Below are 17517 nucleotides of genomic sequence, written 5' to 3'. Positions count from 1 at the left end.
ATTATAATACACACGTTTTAGTGAGTCATGTGACAGAAATGACATCAGAAGTCAATTTATAAGGATATCATTTACAAGATATTCATGGCTTTTGTGTATTATAGTCTTGTAAACTATGCTGGCGATGGTATCGGTTATAATTGGTGCTTAGTGATGTAATTTGTCACTAAAACGTGTTATTCTAAAGAATAATGTACCTCCTGTTTTAAAATCCAATATTCGAAATTACCCTGGGGTTCCATGGCTTGTATAAAAGCATTATTTCTTACATTATTGTCATAGAAGTCCTTTGTGATTTCTAATATCCTTATATGTTACAATAGGGGGTACATTATTCTCTCTATAATGGATTGACTTGAACACAAGTCACTGGAATTCAGTTTGCTATAGTAGCTACAGTCAAAATCCACATGTACAGCAGTTGTCCCAGCTAGACAATAATTGATCCATTTTGGAAAAAACATGTATAACGTTTATGTTTTACACATACAATTCAGCACTGGGCTAAAGAGATTCATCTTTATTGTATAGAAATAAGGTAAGTTATTCAGTGCATTTTTGGTAAAGGACAACAATCAGTCATAAAACCGAGGTAAATAGACTCTTGCATACTCCCCAATTTCAGAGGACAGAATATAAAAAGGAGTTTATCAAAGAAAAGAAATCATACTTGTAAAAATCAGACTAAAGAAGAACATTCTGAATGTATAAACTTGATTAAGAAACACAACAAAAAACTTGAACCTGAGCATTTTGATACAGAGATGTATCTATACATTGAATTGCTTGACCTATAAAAGCCACCAACAGTTCTCATACGACTGCTACCATTAATGAGATCAGTATGTGTTTGTGAGTTTGTTCGTTTTTTTTCCTGTATGTAGTAATAATATGGCTTTTGGCAAACCACGGAAACCCCCTTTCCTCCATCTGAATGTTATAGACAAATCTGTGTGCTTTGTATTCAGTTATTTTATCCCTTTATGTGTAATGTTGAAGGCACAGATACAGTATATCCAAAGACTGGATTTGAACAATAATACCTGTTTTATCCATAAGACTTCTTTCTATTCTGCTCAGCCATAGGCAGCAATGCAATAAGCAGCAAAACAGAGCTTCCCCTCTACATTCATTTCTCTTCTGTAATGGAGACACCAGTCCCTTAAAGAAATAAAGTTCATGACTACTTGAACAAGCCTGTGGCGTTAGCCAACTTGAGATATCTGTCCCGCAGAATATAGGCTGAACTCTTGGGCTGTCGTTGTCGTGTGAAGATTCCCTTTTTGTTTCCCACAACTCTTGTAACAGCTGCAAAAGTAAAGACTGGTGAGTGATATCATTTATTTTATATGATCTGCCTTATCACATACAGTATTTAAGCAAAGGCACAGGAACCTTTCTTCCCTGTCCTGAACAGTTCTGCCATAATTCATTTATCTCTTGTTTATCATTCTAAAAGAGCAATAGAAAGCCCACGTTAACATTCGCCTTTCCCTCCTAAATGTCAACATTATAAATATATATTGTCATGGACCCCTCCTAGAAAGAATACAAGCTATTTCCAGCTAATTGCCTAATATAATAATTTTTTTGATATAAACGAAGCAAACTTACTGCTAGATATTCAAAAGAACAGTTCAGTGTAAAAATAAAAACTTGAGTTAGTCTGTGATTTTAAAAGGGAATTATCGGGAAAATGTAGATTTAATATAAGCTTCCTCATGCTGAAGTAAAAAAAAACTTTCTAAATACAATCCATTAAAAGATCTGCATTGTTTCTGAAATAGTCAACTTTATATTCACTATATCCGCTCTCAGCATTTGTTTTTCTTCATTCTGTTTTCATGCAGCAGTTGGGTGTCAGATGAATGATCCAATATATTTTATAGGTGGGCTTCCTTTCCTAGCAGATATATTAGAGCTCCCTCAAATAACTGATTACAGTACAAACAAAATGTAACAAAATAACTGCTTTTGACAAATTCTGTGCATGTAGAGAGACAGGATTTCTGGTGATTTTATTAGAGTGAGGTCTAATACATCTAGGCAAAAGGGGAACTCCTATAAGATATATTGGATCCTTTATCTGACACCCGACTCCTGAATGAAGAGAAACAGATGCTGAGAAAGGAATAGTGAAGATGAACTTGATTATTTCAGAATCAATGCAGAATTTTTCCAAAGTTTCTTAATTTGGTATCCTGAAGCTTATATTAAATTTTCATTTTAGCGATAGTTCCCCTTTAACGGTGGCCACATGAAACATAACTGTTCAGTGAGTTTGCAATTGATCCTCAGCATTCAAAAGCAACAGTTATGACCCATCTGCCCCCCCAGTCATTGATTGCTTATTACCTGGTAACCAATCACTGGAAACCAAGAGAGCTGCAAAGCAGGAAGTAGTGTTCTGGCTATTATGTTAGACATCCAGCCTTTATACATTACATTTTTGTATAACTAACTATATTGAAAACATTGTTTGTTTTGCACAGCCTATTAACCCAGTTTTAACCTTTATAATGAACAATTCCTTTAAAGCTTGGTATTGTTCCTTAACTGTTTTAGAAGAAATACAGATTCATATGGAAAAAGAAGGATTTAGGGCCCAGCATTACTCATTTATCTCTTGACTACATTTGAAATATGTGAAGATGTGGAAATATATATGTATCGAGTCTAGGTACTCGAAAGTGGCTCTTAAGATATTAAAACCATTAATAAAATAATTACTGACCCAACCTAAAAAACATGTCAACCAATTTTTTGGTCCCATATCTGAGGTAAGGGACTTCTAAGCCAGAAAAATACAGAACAAAATATTAATTACATTGCTTCTATACAGAAGAAGTAAAACTACTGTTACTAAGCAAGTCTTACATTGTGCTGTCATAAAATCAGCAAAGTTCCATATTAGTTCTCCAATTACAAATTTCTTTTGATCAAACACTGCATGATAGTTCTCTAACACAATTCTTTGGTATTCTTCAGTGAACATCAATGGGGGGTCCTGCAATACAAAAGTAGTAGAATAAAAAAAGGAAGGTCAGCGCCAAATATTTCGATACACATTAACACAGCTATGTAAGGCAAGTTTGAATGAGAATAATTTTTTGAGAAAATGGAAGAAGCAACCAACATACTAAAATGTTCTGAGGACAAAATGGTTCAACTGTGAAAACCCATCATGATTAAGTGATATTCGGTTCTATTCTCAATGTATTCACAATCTAAATTACTGTCAGACAATACTGACATTTCTCACGCCTGCTTTCTTTTAACTTTAAATTCTTTTTAGCTTCTTTTATAAACATGTCAGTCGTTAAATTCATTATCCTATACAATGCACTGGCAGAGATCCAGGTAAGTGTTTCATACCAATTTAGGCTGGCTAATCCATCACGGTAAAGGAACCCTTTAACCAGACAGAAATGAGAGAGAGGAAAAAACAAGGAAGAAATAAGAGACAACATGCTAGCTTACCAGGATAGATGATGAGGAGAAAAACAATCATACAGCATACTTTATCCAAAATTAGCATCTTTCACGTCCTCTGTCTTTGCCGGTTTGCGACAACTGCACATGCGCAGAATTACATGGAAATTGCCGATCTCCCAGTCAGCTTACAGAGGATGCGGAAGATGGATGCGTGGAACTCCGCTGGAACAATCTGTGCCAAGGGGTAAGTATGGGGCATTTCCCCGGGGCGGGGGCTGTAAGCCTGGAGGGAGGGGGGGGTCTAACTGGGTGGGGGGTATGGGGTTTTTTGCAAAAGGGTTTCATTCTCCTTTAAGACCCCAGCCTAGTGATTCCATTACATTCTCCCCATGTCCCAGTTGGTTACCTTCAGTAAAAGTACACAAGATGAAATTTCGTTTGGCAACCAGTGCCAGTGGACATATGGAAAAAATGATCTGGTACCAGAAGGGTAATCTCTATTGATGAGGGCCCTCATTACTTTCTGTATAAATCCAATGTTTTTTGTAATTTGTATGTTAGATGTATATACTGTACTCTTATATTCTACAGCCCTGCAGAATGTTAGCAGTTGGTACAAATACTGTATGTGTTAATGAAAGTCTTATTAATAATATAATAGTAATTGTAATAAATGGGTGTAAGACAATGTATGCATATAAAGAATGAAATACTCACACTGTGAAACCCAGGAATTGTATCTGCTCCATATTCACTCTGTATCATAGGCTTTTGATACTTCTCATACCACTTGTCAAATTGATTATTGAGTTGGAGTTGGATAACTTCCAAGTGCCCAGCATCATGATACCAGGAAAAGTAACTATTTACACAGATCACATCCACATAAGGTGCCTAGAAAAAGATAATCCACAAGTGCCTTACAGCAAAGGCATCAGCCAGAATGTCTATACACAGAACTCTCAGATACTTCTTAACCTTTCCAGTATTGGCAATATTGTGCCTTGTAATACAAGTGTCCGTTTTGCATTAACTAACAAAACTCTTTAAAACCCTCTCTTCTACAATCTGCAAAACTGATTTTATAACCGTATCTAATAACAAATTTTTCCTGCAGAAGACTTATTCTTCTGGCTGTTTTTTTTTATATGTTAGCAATATAGTTCTACTTAAATTAAAATTGTTTGTGCATTACATATGGAAATTGTTGTGGGGTATACAGATCTATGATTTAGTTGACAACTACATGAAAATGATGGCCACATTTTAACATGCATGAGCATATGCATCAGTGTATTTTATTTTCTAATTTAGCAGAATCCAACTGATGTCATTTATTATTTCTAAATACACTTTCTAAATACAAATGGGGTTAGAAAACATTGCATCAACCTTTGTCAATGCACTCGCGTATAAATATGTATGTAGGTGGTTGTCAAGTAAAGTGGCTCCATAAAAAACGAGTAGACACTGCCACAGGAGACACGGGCTTTACAAAGTACCCATATGTGACTGATGGTAGAAATCCCACTTACACCTTGGTCATATTCATAGTTAGCATTAGAAACATATGTCACCGGTCTGGTGGGATCAAGTTGCTTAGTGTATCCAATCACGGTTCTGTTAAGAGACCAAATTACAATTGATCATGTTCAGTTAGCAAAAGTCATAACGAGTACACAAAAATGTGTTTTACTATATTATATTTAAGTCTTCTAAAGGAAACCATCTGCCATAGTTCCAAAGACTAGGTTTTATATTCAGCTCTCTTATAGATTATAAATAATTGTATAATACTATACGTCTATTTTAGATGCATATACAATTATATACTATATTAAACATATTTTATATGCTTTATATTCTACAGTGTATGTGTGACTTATATATATTAGTTTTATGGTATTGTCAAGTAACCCCACAGCATACAGAGTCATAGACTGTCTTAATTATGGGCGCCAAACCACCAGTGTCTCCTTCACACCATAATTATCCAACTAAATTCCAAATGACAGGACTCCATATAAAAACAATAAAATAATCTTCATTAAGAAGTTAGGATGCAGAAGAGCAATGTTTCAAGCCTGTCTGGCTCTTTATCTAGCTATAGGCTCAACCATTAGCAACCAACCAGCAGGCAGTTAGAATAATAAAGGCAAATATCTGATCAGCTGCTATATCTACCTGGACTGGGGCACAGTTAGCACATGTAACTACATAACACCAATTTTGTAAATGACCAAAAACTGTTGCAGCTTAAGTGAAACTAAATATCATGAAGAAGACACAGTATCTTTATTATATTTGTCCTAAGAAATTCACAAGGGTGAAAGAATCAAGCATGACTAAGCTGTTATTTATGCCAAGTTTTCAGCTGAGCAAATAGGCACTTGTGTGCTCAGTCAGGAGCTACATTAGGTAGGTCATATGTTTGTTTGTGGTTTTATGCCTATGCTACAGCTGACACAGATATAAAGAATGGGAGTAGATTTACAGCAGTTTTATATAAGCAATGAATTCATATGCATAAAGCATTTGTTTTTCAACTTTAGCCAGTCATTAAGAAACACACTATTAAATGCCACTACACAACAAAATGCTGGTACTTACTTAAAATAATACCCAGCCACAGGGAGCTGAGATGCTGGTTCGTTGGCAACAGACCACATGACAACGGAAGGCCGGTTCTTATCCCTGCGCACCAACTCCTCCATGACTATTAAATGGTGGTTTAAAGATTGGTTTCCAAAACTTTCACTAAAAAGTAAAAAAACACTGCTGTATTGCCCAAAGCAAACTGATACACAAAGAAGGTAAATTACTATATTTTAGAGGTGCACCTCTAATACTATTATATTTATATATATGCACCCCCACTTGATGTTTTTAAAAAATAATATATATATATATATATATATCCTTTACAGATACCTCCAGGAGGATAACTAGGTTAAAAATTGTATGTGTAAAGGAAATATTTATTCTTGGAGGTCACCCTCCACCCTGACATGTGAAGATTATTTTTTTGCTGTAAACACTACGCTTTAAGGTGAAGTAAAATCCTCAACTAAACATACTCAATTTAATAGCATTGTGGCACAGAGCTGCTGTGCTGTTTCCTATAGCAAGCAGCCCCATTCCTCTTTAGTTATAGCCGCCCATTTAGCCCTTTGTGTTCCTTCAGTAGGACTCTCCTCCATTCCAGGTGCAAATGTCCGATTGTACTATTTCAGGGTAAAAGTTGGCTGCACCCATGAGCATTGAAATACCCAGCCCTGAGACATAGCAATACACATGTACAGTACTTTCCCTTGGACGAGGAGGAGAGGTAGTAAGGTGGGGCTAGAGAAACCTGGATGTTGTACCCTAAGGGGTATAGGGCCATGGGGTGCAGCCCAGCAGCTCTATGCTAAAACATCACATTACTGCTGGGTCAAATAAGAATATTTTACTAATGGCTTATAATCAATCAAAAACTGTGCAAATTTAAATTAAAACTAATAACTGCAGTCCTGTATTATAATATACAATTCAAAATGCTAAAGAACGGCAAGTGGTAATACAAAACAAATCAAGAAATCTTTACGGGTATTTAATTCCAACTCCAGGGCATTCATCAATCACCACAATGCCATATTTATCACAAAGGTCCATGATTTCTTCTGCATATGGATAATGGCTGGTTCGGAAGGAGTTAGCACCAAGCCACTTCAACAGATTAAAATCCTTTATGACTAGTGACCAGTCTAGTCCTTTACCTCTGACCTGTTAAATTGAAAACATGAGACAAGATGACTAGACAAAAGCCAACACATTCATGGAATTGCCAAAGTAGTTTTGATTTTCCTAATGATGATGTACCCCCACCAAATGTCTTTATAAAATAATACTATGACCAAACCCTGCATATTGCTGAGTTGGTAATAGTGAATAGTGAGGAATAACTTCATTATCTCAGAAATCCTACAGAATGTTTAATTGGTTATATGCAGAGTTTCTTCTTTCCATGAGATGAAGATTATATAAATGTTTTCTTCTCAGGATAAAAGTTATTATTTCATGTTTTGTTCACTTTCAAGCATTTATCAGATTTTTTTGTTAACTATAATCTCCCACAAAAAAATATATAGGTGTGGGATCTGTTACGCAGAATGCGTACAGAGTTGTTCTGTAATTTGGATCACCATACTGAAATACCAGACCTTGTATTTTTAACTGTATTGGAAAAGTGTTCACTGTGCTAATTTGATTAAAACACCTTGGTAGCACATTTGTCTAAAAGAGTTCATTAGTAGATCACTAGCAGATCAGCAAACATTGACTTGTCGGTATTGGGCCACTTCTCTTCACAACACTTTTTGGACTATTAAGGAACTAACAACACTTTTATGGACAACAATCTATAAATGAACACACATTTAGTTGGACAATACATGGGCCATTGACATGATCACTTTCTGTCTTGGTGACCATATCATAGCCTTGTATATGTGCTTTGTTTCAATATCATGTTGAACAATTACTTATGTGTATTAGATTCCTACAGGACTTACAGCATTTATTTTAAGTGGCTTCATTTTGCCATCATGAAACCATCACACCATAGTCCATTGGCACCACCTTACTAAACAGTGGGGATGATAATTTTTTGGGGGTAATGTCTTGTGTTGATTTTGTGCAAAAGGTGAAATAGATTGGTTATGATGCAATATCTTAACTTTTCATTTTTTTTGTGAGTTTTTTTCAATAAAGCACAAGGAAAAGCTAGGATGAAAACATTTTTGAACCTGTCTACCCTCCTTTTCTTTGAGACCAAAGCCAGGTAACCTTGTTTACTTGCCAATGATTCTATCGTGGCAGTTCTTTGCAATTCCCTCTTGTCAACTCCACACATGCCAAACAAAAAGACAGACACAAAGGGCCTTATGGACATGTATTGTCTTATAAATTCGGTAATGCATGTATGTGGAGCTGAAGATGTATACAAGTGTGCACCACGCCCCCTGCTCACTCAACTCCCTTCCCTCTGCCGGCCCACTCTCCCATCCGCATGCTATTGACTGGGGTCATCAAGGGGGGTGCACCTTATGAAATGTTACCCCTCAATATTACAGCACTTCCTTGAGCTTTAATGTGAGTCGGTGATATATTTTATTCAGAAACGTTTCTAGCTTTTTTGTACTATCCATTAGCCTATTAATAGCATTTCTGAGTTTGAGTATAATTAGAATTTCAGTTAATTTAGATCAGATTTTCTGTTCATTCAACACTAGCTTGTGTTGCTTCATTAGATGCATTCTGTGTGTTTACATGACATTGTCGCCATTCCTACTATATAATGGGTATAGCTTCAGTATCAAAGTAGATCTTGCATCAACTTACATCATAGTCCTCATGTTTGTTGACACCATGGAAGTAGAATGGTTTTCCATTGATGAGGAATTGGTCTCCAGAGATGTGCACAGTTCTTATTCCCACAGGCAAAACGTAAATGTCTTCCACCGACCCATTCACATTCTTGGCCAATATCATAACCTGTAAACAACACAAGAACATTGTTGTTTGGCTAAATAAGTCTCTGTAGGAACCCATAGGATTAAGTTCCCCTACTGTCTGAAAAATTTCATATGGGTGGCAATCCCCTGCTGTGGCCAGCTAGGTGTTGGACCTAAATTGGATAAGGGAGGGGAGTGAGTCCTTTGTCCCTAATGCAGTGTGCCCTGGCAGATTCCAGATTTTGCCAGAAGGTGTAATTGTTACATAATTTCTTCATATAGCTGAGCTGCCATGTGCTCAGGGTCAGTCTGCTTTCACTTCAGGATGGAGTGATTTGTTCTGGGTGTGGATCTTGCAGAAAAAGGCCCCAGGCTATGGGTGGCGATGCCTTTGGTGGGCTCAGGGATAACGGAACTCTGATAATCGTGAGAGAGATCAACCAGACAGAGATCCCCGGAGCGGGATTCCAGTGAAAGAGGCTTGGGATGTACGCACACTCTGGATGAGTGTTGGAGTCGGCACAAGGATTTCTGTGAGACTCTGATTCAGTGGATACCTGTACCAGTTCTGCATGAGCCCTCAGTGAATTTTGGCCTGAAGAAAGGGTATTGAAGGATCCCAGCATGTGTCCCTGTGTTAGGACAGGTTGTGCTCGATAGCCTGCTACATGTATGCTAAAGGAGAGCTACCTTGGGTAAGGAGCTCTTGGGACTGTGTGGTCACCAGGAGTGTAGTGTGGGACTGTGCCCTGGGTATACACTGTGCCAGGAGCTGGAAGACCACATGGTAACCCTAGGGCAGGAGTATTATTGATATTGTTATTGCAATTTGCCTTGCTTAGCCTTTCTCTATTTTAATATAAAGTTATATTTTGTTTGCAGCACTTGTGTGTTTACTTATAGTTTCCTAGTGGGGCCATCCGTAGGTGTATCACCAGATCCCACTAGGTGGAGACACTGCCAAGAGAGAAATTCCTAGTACCCTTTCATTTAGCAAAGGGGATTCAGGACCTGTGTATGCCAAGATATTAATGATATACATCTTATAATACACGTGGTGTCAAAATAGGGTTATATATTATATATCCTGTTACTGAACAGTTTTATTATTTCAACTTTGGATGTCAAATTGCTCATCACTGGTGCATATTATCGAGGTAATTTATTAACCCATAGATGGTGGAACACTAAAAGAATTGAAATTGCAGTCCTTAAAGCACCATTACATTAGTGCTGGAGTCCACTGGTTTTACATCACTAAGCACTCTTACTTTGCAGTGGGTTTGTGTTTGTTGGCCCAGCCAAAGCATAGGCAAAGATAAGCCTTAGCAAGCCTTATACTTAAAAACTGTCTAAAGCCTGCAGTAACTACAGAAGAGCCTTGAACCAATAGACACACATTAGTTGCACCATATAAATGAGATGCATGTGCATGATATACTGTATGTGTCAGTTTGTCATAATAAGTTTGACTGCTTTGAGCAGTAGAGTGCTAACATTATTACGTCCTGTTCCTTTTGGCAACATATGCAGGTATGATTTTTGTGCACATTTTTATAAAGCTGTGTGCACAGTGTGGTGGGTGGATCCCAATAAAACAAGGCAAGTGGGCTTCCTATTCCTGAAAGGGGCACTATAACACTTTCACTATGTCCAACTTCCTGGCTCTACTGAGTGACTGATGAGGGGAAGCAAGGTGATTTACCAGTCCACTGCCCTCTTTATAACAAACTGCTTTTTCCTCTGAAAGCCTAAAGCTGTTGCTTGGGGAAGGGAGGGGTTTGTTTTTAAATTACCTCATCCAGGGGCACTAGTTCAATGAAAATTAATAGCAAAAGAATTGGAAAATATTGATATTGTATTATAAGAATAGGCAGACTACAAAAAATGTAAAATCGGTGTAAAAGCAATACTGACACGTTCCTATAAAAACATAGGAACGTGTCAGTATCAAGTAGTTGTTGCACCCGTAATAGTTCACCTGAAAGCCCCCTCAAAGCCGCCCCCAGCCCCGCTAACCTCCATTGACCCGACCCTCCGACACTGCTAAAAGATCTTCTGTGCAGTTTCAGTGACGCTGGCTGGGGACGGCGCAATCCTTCCATAGGTTAATTACCAATGAACAGCCTATGGAAGGATCACTCCGCGCCCAGCGTCACGGAAGCAAGACAGAAGATCAGTTAGCTGTGTTAACGGGTCGGCTACACAAATGGTTCAACGGGGCTGTGGGGGCTTTCAGGGGAACTATTCCAGGTGCAGCAACTACTTGATACTGACATGTTCCTATGATTTTTATAGGAACATGTCAGTATCGCTTTAAGAGATGGACTTGGGTCTGTATGCGAGACCCAAGTCCATACAAAACAAAGTTCATAAAGTCAACTAGTTATTCTAGTTATTATTCACATACTCTCTAAATGTATATAGCTTATCAGCATTCAGATAAAGTGTGCAAGATGCAGGATTACAAATGCTTTTCATCAAAGGTTCCACAAATAACAGAACTATCAGACGTAATTTGTATGTTTGAATGATACAATATTGTCTAGCCCAGCACTTCATTGTTATCAATACACAGTGTAACATGGGAGAACTTTCAATAATTACCTCTAATGAGTACAAGTATCCAGGCTCTTCATGCATTAGATAAGGCCACCAAAGTTTTGCATCTGCCACTACTAGATGCCCATTAGCCTCTACACTATGGGCTACCATCTGCCCTTGGCGATCCCTTAACGTCACAGACACTGAGTAGGATTCAGAACCCACGACTGACACAACATAGTTAATTATCCCTAAACAAGGAAGATAAAACAAAATAAGAAGATGATAATTCAATGAAAGATTTCTGCAGTGACTGGACATTGGACAATGTAAATGATTTACCTTATATGTTATCATAGTGGATATCACCAAAAGCTGTTAAATGTGTGTTAACAAGTAATGTTTATGAGAACCTGACTATGCATTTGAACCTACCTGTATTGCCATCAGTATCTGTAATAACTGTGATGTCACCAATATAGATACTAGGCGTTGTGTAGAGAACTACTGGCCGATGAATGCCAGCATAGTTAAAAAAATCAAATTCTATATTCTGTACAAAATATCCTTTTGGGTACCTGCATTTAAGAATACAAAATCAGTTTTTGAATTCCAGTAGAATGAATTTTAATTTATGCACATGTGATGTTTTATACATATTGGGGCAGATTCCTATGGGATTTTTTTAAAAGTGTGTTTGTCAAATTTATCAAACGTGAACTCTAAATTTCAGCCACTGAAAAATAGGATCCTAAAAATCCCATAGGAATAAATAGAAAGTGGATGAGCTGTAGGGAGATCTAATATCACATTTTAATTAATCTGTCCTGTAATGTGGTGTTTTCATGAAGCAGAAGTCATTTTTAAAAATGCAGTGTATATACAACCAGCTCTGGTGTCTGCAGGTGGAATTGGAATAATCTTGTTGTGTAGATGGCTCCATCTAGTGGTTTTTAAAAACAGCTTTTCTGTGTCAACAAAATGTATTTATTATACTAATACAAGTCACTTTCAAAAGTGATGGTGGGGGGTGGGGGCTAAGGGTAGCAATAGGGTATATAAGAAAGCAAAATATGTAGCTTGTACCCTATGTCTGCAGGATGCAAATTCAGCTACATTTCGATTTTTCGCCACAATTTTATGCATTTGCAAAACTGTGGGTGGAGACTTACACAAAGTCCCTGACATTAAGCAGAGAGATTCTTTGTAAAACTAGCCACTTCTTATATCACAGAGGACAGAGATGAGGTCTGGCATTTAAAAATGTATTGGTAAGATAGGAACAGTTCCACCCTATAAGTCTAGATTATGTTTGGTTACCACCAAAGATCCATACATATCTCAATTAATTATGAACATATACTTCCCAACCATCCTGAAGATTTAATTCTCAAATCATCTTACCGAGTGCTGTCTTCCATGAACTGGATGGTGCCGGGGGGTAATGTATGCAGAGTGAGGGTGTTATTTACAGCAATAGTTATTCTGCAGAGAGACCCGGCACTGTCCTTCATAATGTTACTGATTTCTGTCTCAAAGGGCAGGTGACCTCCTTCATGTTCCATGACCTGAATTCCATTAACCCACTGGAAAGAATAGTAACACTAAGTTTTGCACATTTAATTCCATTCCCCTTTACGCATGCAGTACCCATAGCTGTGGTATGTGTGAAGTGATATATGTTTTCTAAAATGCACAACATCTTCTCTGATAGTGAATTCCAAACTATAGCATGTATACATGAAGCAGGCAGGTCAATTCAGTTGATTTTCTGTCCACTGTAACATTGTTAACAGCCACAAACATCCTATCAGCATTCCGTAGTATAGTACACAAGTCAGGTATAGTCTTAGTCCCATTCATATCACAGTTGCAGCTTTCATCATTCAATTGTAAGATAAGGCAAATCATTCATTTTTAAGAGTTGTATTCTCTATACTTACAATGACTGAGAAATAGTGAGCACTGCCAACTCGAAGCATGACCCGCGTAGTTGCTGGTTTTTCTACCCACCGGCTTGGGAGCCAGATTTCCTTCTCATACCAGACCCAGCCTACGAAGTCCCTCAGACTGATGTCCTGAGTGATATCATTATAGCTGGCAGGTACTGGCATGTCTATTACTGGACCAGTCTGCAAGAAGATTATAGATTAATTGAATACAGAGGGAAAAAGCAACAGCAGCAAAGCTGTCCAAAATGTGAAGTGATCTACACCCATGTATTACTATTTCACTGGCAAGAACTGTTTGGGGCAGAAACATTATAAAAGTGCATGCAGGGCCAGCCTTAGGCTAATTGGACCTATTAGGCCCAATAGGAACCCACACCCAAGGGGGCCCCACCAGGGCAGAACAGAAAAATCATTCCCATTTATCTTTTTCCCCAACCTGCCTCCATCCCTGACTGGCATAGCACACCCTCAACCACAATTGTCTAAGTCCACCCCAAATCAGATTGGCTACTGCCACCCCCTAAACCTGGTTGGCAAAGCCAGTCTGCAGCTCTGACTGACCAAGCCCACCCCCAACTCCGATTGGTTAAAGGAAAACTATACCCCCCAAACAATGTAGGTCTCTATAATCATAAATAGAAAATTTATGATTATAGATAAGGGCCGCCTCCTGGGATCGTAGGATTCACTGTAGTCACAAACATACCAACAAACCATACATGTTAGGTCACATGAGCCAATTAACAGACAGAGTTGTGTCTTTTGCTTCAAGACTTCTTCCTGTTACAGTTAGAGTTGTAGTATTTCTGGTCAGGTGATCTCTGAGGCAGCACAGAGACCATCACGAAATGGTGGCTCAAGGCAAGAGATGTAAAAGGGCAATATTTACTTAAATATATATTCCAGTTTGGTAAGATTCTTTAATATTCATTAAAGTCCAGATAGGGGAATTGGGTAGAGGCTCTGGCCTAGCCACTCGCCAGTGAAATAATCAAAAATAAATGGAAAGCCAATACATTGTCTGCTACAAACGGGTGAATCCCAAACTTTATTCCATGGTGCTCACAACACTTTAGTGTTCAAACGTTTCGGGACCGCATGGCCCTTCCTCAGTGACCACTGAGGAACGGGCCATGCGGTCCCGAAATGTTTGAACATTGAAGTGTTGTGAGCACCATGGAATAAAGTTTGGGATTCACCCGTTTGTAGCAGACAGGGTATTGGCTTTCCATTTATTTTTGAAGATTCTTTAATATGCCACTTAATATGATATGAACTATCTGTTGCTTAAGTGTTCATTTTGGGGGTATAGTTTTCCTTTAAGCCCAGCCACGATCTTGACTATCACTCCTGGACCTGCTCAGAGAACAGCTGATCCTCCACCTCTACTGCAGAGGTCCCTAACCTTTTTTCACCCGTGTGCTACATTCAAATGTAAAAAGAGTTTGGGAGCAACACAAGCATGAAAAAGTTTCCAGGGGTGCCAAATAAGGTCTGTGATTGGCAATTTGGTAGTCCCTATGGGGACTGGCAGCCTACAAGGAGTACTGGGGATCACTGCTCTACTGGAATTCACATTACAAATGTGTCTGTAAGGTATTTAGGCCAAGGTGGAAGCTGTGATACCTTCTGGTTGGCTGTGAAGGCCATAGAGAAGAAAATGTATGCACTAAATTTCAGGTATTAAAGCTGGGTACAATAGAAAGTTCAACTGTCCATCTTAAACTGTCCAGTGTGGTTTATAAACGAATCACAGAGTGAGCTTACTTCTAAAATGTTTGTGAACATATATATATATTCATATATTTGAGCAGAATGCACATTATAAATGGAACCTCCCTCTCTATGTAATGGTTTATATCATTTTTTTCTGTCATGACTAGGGGAACTTTCTATATCTAGTTTATTCAGTATGCAGTTAATTGGTTACAATGTTACTGTTAATTCATAACTTACTATTTTACTATGTTACTATGTATGTTGTCCCTTATGGAAGGTCCAGAAATTCTAGTGGTGCCAAATAATTGACTTGAGGTGCCAGTATCTACTGCCTCATGTTGGGGGCCAATGGTATAAGAGAGACAGGTAAAAGGCAGCAGAAGTCAGATGGAGAGAAGGAGAAGGCAGGTACTATTTACCCAGCCCTGGAACCCCATGCCAGCCAGCTACCCTCCATCTGGTGGGGGCCTTGCCAAAATGGTCCCAATTTGGCCCTGCAGTTGATAAGACCTGAGTGCCTGTATGTATTTACAAGGCACAGAAAAAATTTAGATACGACCCCACCCACCAAAATAAAGATATGAAAAGATTATTTTTTTAAATATTCGAACCCTCACCTTGGGGTGCAGCATAAGTGTTGGTCAGTAGTATGATATGTCACGCAGTCTATCTCCTATTCCCCTTAGACAGAGGGTCCATCCAGTGGTGGATTAATGAGATGTGAGGCTCCTAGGCTACATCCACAAGCCCCTTCTAGGCTACTGCTGGGTCTGGATGCATGCAGATTCTGAGCTTTCTGCTCTGGGTCAGGTTTGACGGGCATCTGGCACAATAGCTTAGGGAAGCCTTTGCATTAATCTACCCATGGGTCCACCAGACTCCCTATTAAGACACTGCTGCATAGGGATGAGGAGTGTCTAAGAAGGCCTGCAATTTTAATTGTACAGTATTTATGGTACACAGTAGGATGGGTACACATACAGTATAAAATAGTTAGTAAGTTAGAGACTGGCTATTCTATAAATTGTTGCAATAACTAGAGGTTTATAGATCAGGTATTTGAATATTATAAGGAGTCTGCCATTCATGAAATGCACAAATGTGGGTGGAAAAGGGAGTTAAAGCTACAGGAAACTGCCATTAAAGACAACTCTATTATTCGCCCATCACTAGTAATAATTCAGGCTATAGAATATTACCTCGCTGAGGGGTCTCTTGTACCATTGCTCCTGGAAACCTTTGTCCCTTTGCGGAGATTTATCAGCTCGGAAACTCCAAATGCCACTGAGCTCCTTCTTCTCTCTCGTAGGGGTTTCTCTGGGATACAATATCCCTCCATCCAGCGTATAAGCACAGCAACTGCTGAGACCCAAAAAGAACCAGAAAGCCCACACTGCAAACATGTCTCTGTATAACTGCTTTGTGTGCAAACCAACTTCCTCCTCCTCCTACCCCTTGTCTGCAGCTCTGAATGCCCCAGCTTCACACTCTTCTCACTGTAGAAAACAAGCAGCAGCACTTCCTTCCCCAGCTAACCTGGGTCATGTGCACCGGTCATTGTCACGTGACAAATGGGTGGGGTATGTCACTGGATTCGCTGTTCAGCATGATCGACGCCCCAGTTCCCTTCTCTGCTTGTCATGTCAGGTGACTGAGCGGAGCAAAGCGATAGTTCAGAATGTACAGTGTTAGTGTACATAGGAGGGGGATATCCAGGATATCAGGGTCAGACTGGGGCAGACTCCCTTCAGTGTGCTTGTCACTCTACTGTCTAACCCCGCCACCTCCTGCACGCTACAGAGGAAAGGAATGAGGCTGACTGACAGCAGCAACGCTGAACCGGCTGATAGAAGCGCACAGTTCTCTTTATACAAATAAGTGTGCCGGCCTGAGAGGCTGCTGTTTTATATTATCTCTGCACTGGGGAAAAGTCTCGGCTGCCTGCTCTTACTTGCTGCTACCTGACTCTACAGCAGCCTCGGGCTTATCAGAAGAACATGGGGAGGCAGTGATATTGGGCTAATGGAAGGGCGAATAGTACTGCTGACATAGTGTTCCTGCGTTTGGCGTCCCCTGATCTTGGTTATTCTGAATATTATGTAGCAAGAAGTAATGGGCAGCGTTGCTAAATTGTTGATTATACAAGTGGATGGGCCAGTCTGTTTGCTGCCACACTGATTGGATACACCCATTAATGGCTGAACTACCACTCTCCATGCAGTGTAACTTCCACACCCCCCGGATCCACATAGGGGCAGTTTCTCTCTCTAATCGTCCAGTCTATAATTCCTCTGGAGACAACATTCCATATTAGGCGAGCAAAACACTAGCACGCCACAATCCCACCAATGAGCGTGTCCCAGGGCGGAGCT

At 39.1% G+C, this 17517-nt stretch overlaps 1 protein-coding gene across 2 annotated transcripts; it reads right to left on the bottom strand.

Annotated features, from left to right (window-relative positions):
• Positions 1–505: 505 nt before the first annotated feature.
• On the bottom strand, positions 506–16727 carry gusb.S (glucuronidase beta S homeolog). 2 transcript variants are annotated; one of them, XM_018249672.2, is made up of 13 exons: positions 16345–16479; positions 15763–16072; positions 13418–13606; positions 12879–13060; positions 11910–12052; positions 11538–11725; positions 8818–8970; positions 7022–7200; positions 6046–6192; positions 4971–5055; positions 4153–4329; positions 2878–3007; positions 506–1308 (listed from the first exon to the last, which is right to left on the bottom strand). In XM_018249672.2, exons 2-13 carry the CDS (start codon positions 15775–15777, stop codon positions 1184–1186), a joined length of 1713 nt encoding a protein of 570 aa, XP_018105161.1. In that variant the 5' UTR covers positions 15778–16072; positions 16345–16479; the 3' UTR covers positions 506–1183. The 2 variants fall into 2 exon arrangements, with proteins under 2 accessions (XP_018105161.1, XP_018105160.1); XM_018249671.2 differs by lacking the exon at positions 15763–16072 and having other exon boundaries at positions 16345–16727.
• Positions 16728–17517: the final 790 nt, after the last annotated feature.

This window comes from Xenopus laevis, chromosome 2S (assembly GCF_017654675.1).
Source record: "Xenopus laevis strain J_2021 chromosome 2S, Xenopus_laevis_v10.1, whole genome shotgun sequence".
NCBI lineage: Eukaryota > Metazoa > Chordata > Amphibia > Anura > Pipidae > Xenopus > Xenopus laevis.
This window is presented reverse-complemented; position numbering and strand designations above follow the sequence as displayed.

Bases quoted from the DNA above. Each gene is read 5' to 3' on its own strand.
- gusb.S (XM_018249671.2), bottom strand. From the start codon at position 16,548: ATGTTTGCAGTGTGGGCTTTCTGGTTCTTTTTGGGTCTCAGCAGTTGC. The intron at 13,061-13,417 runs GTAAGTATAGAG...TATTCTTTCCAG, and splicing joins CTCACTATTTCTCAGTCATT to TGGGTTAATGGAATTCAGGT. The intron at 12,053-12,878 runs GTAAGATGATTT...TCTTAAATGCAG, and splicing joins TTCATGGAAGACAGCACTCG to GTACCCAAAAGGATATTTTG.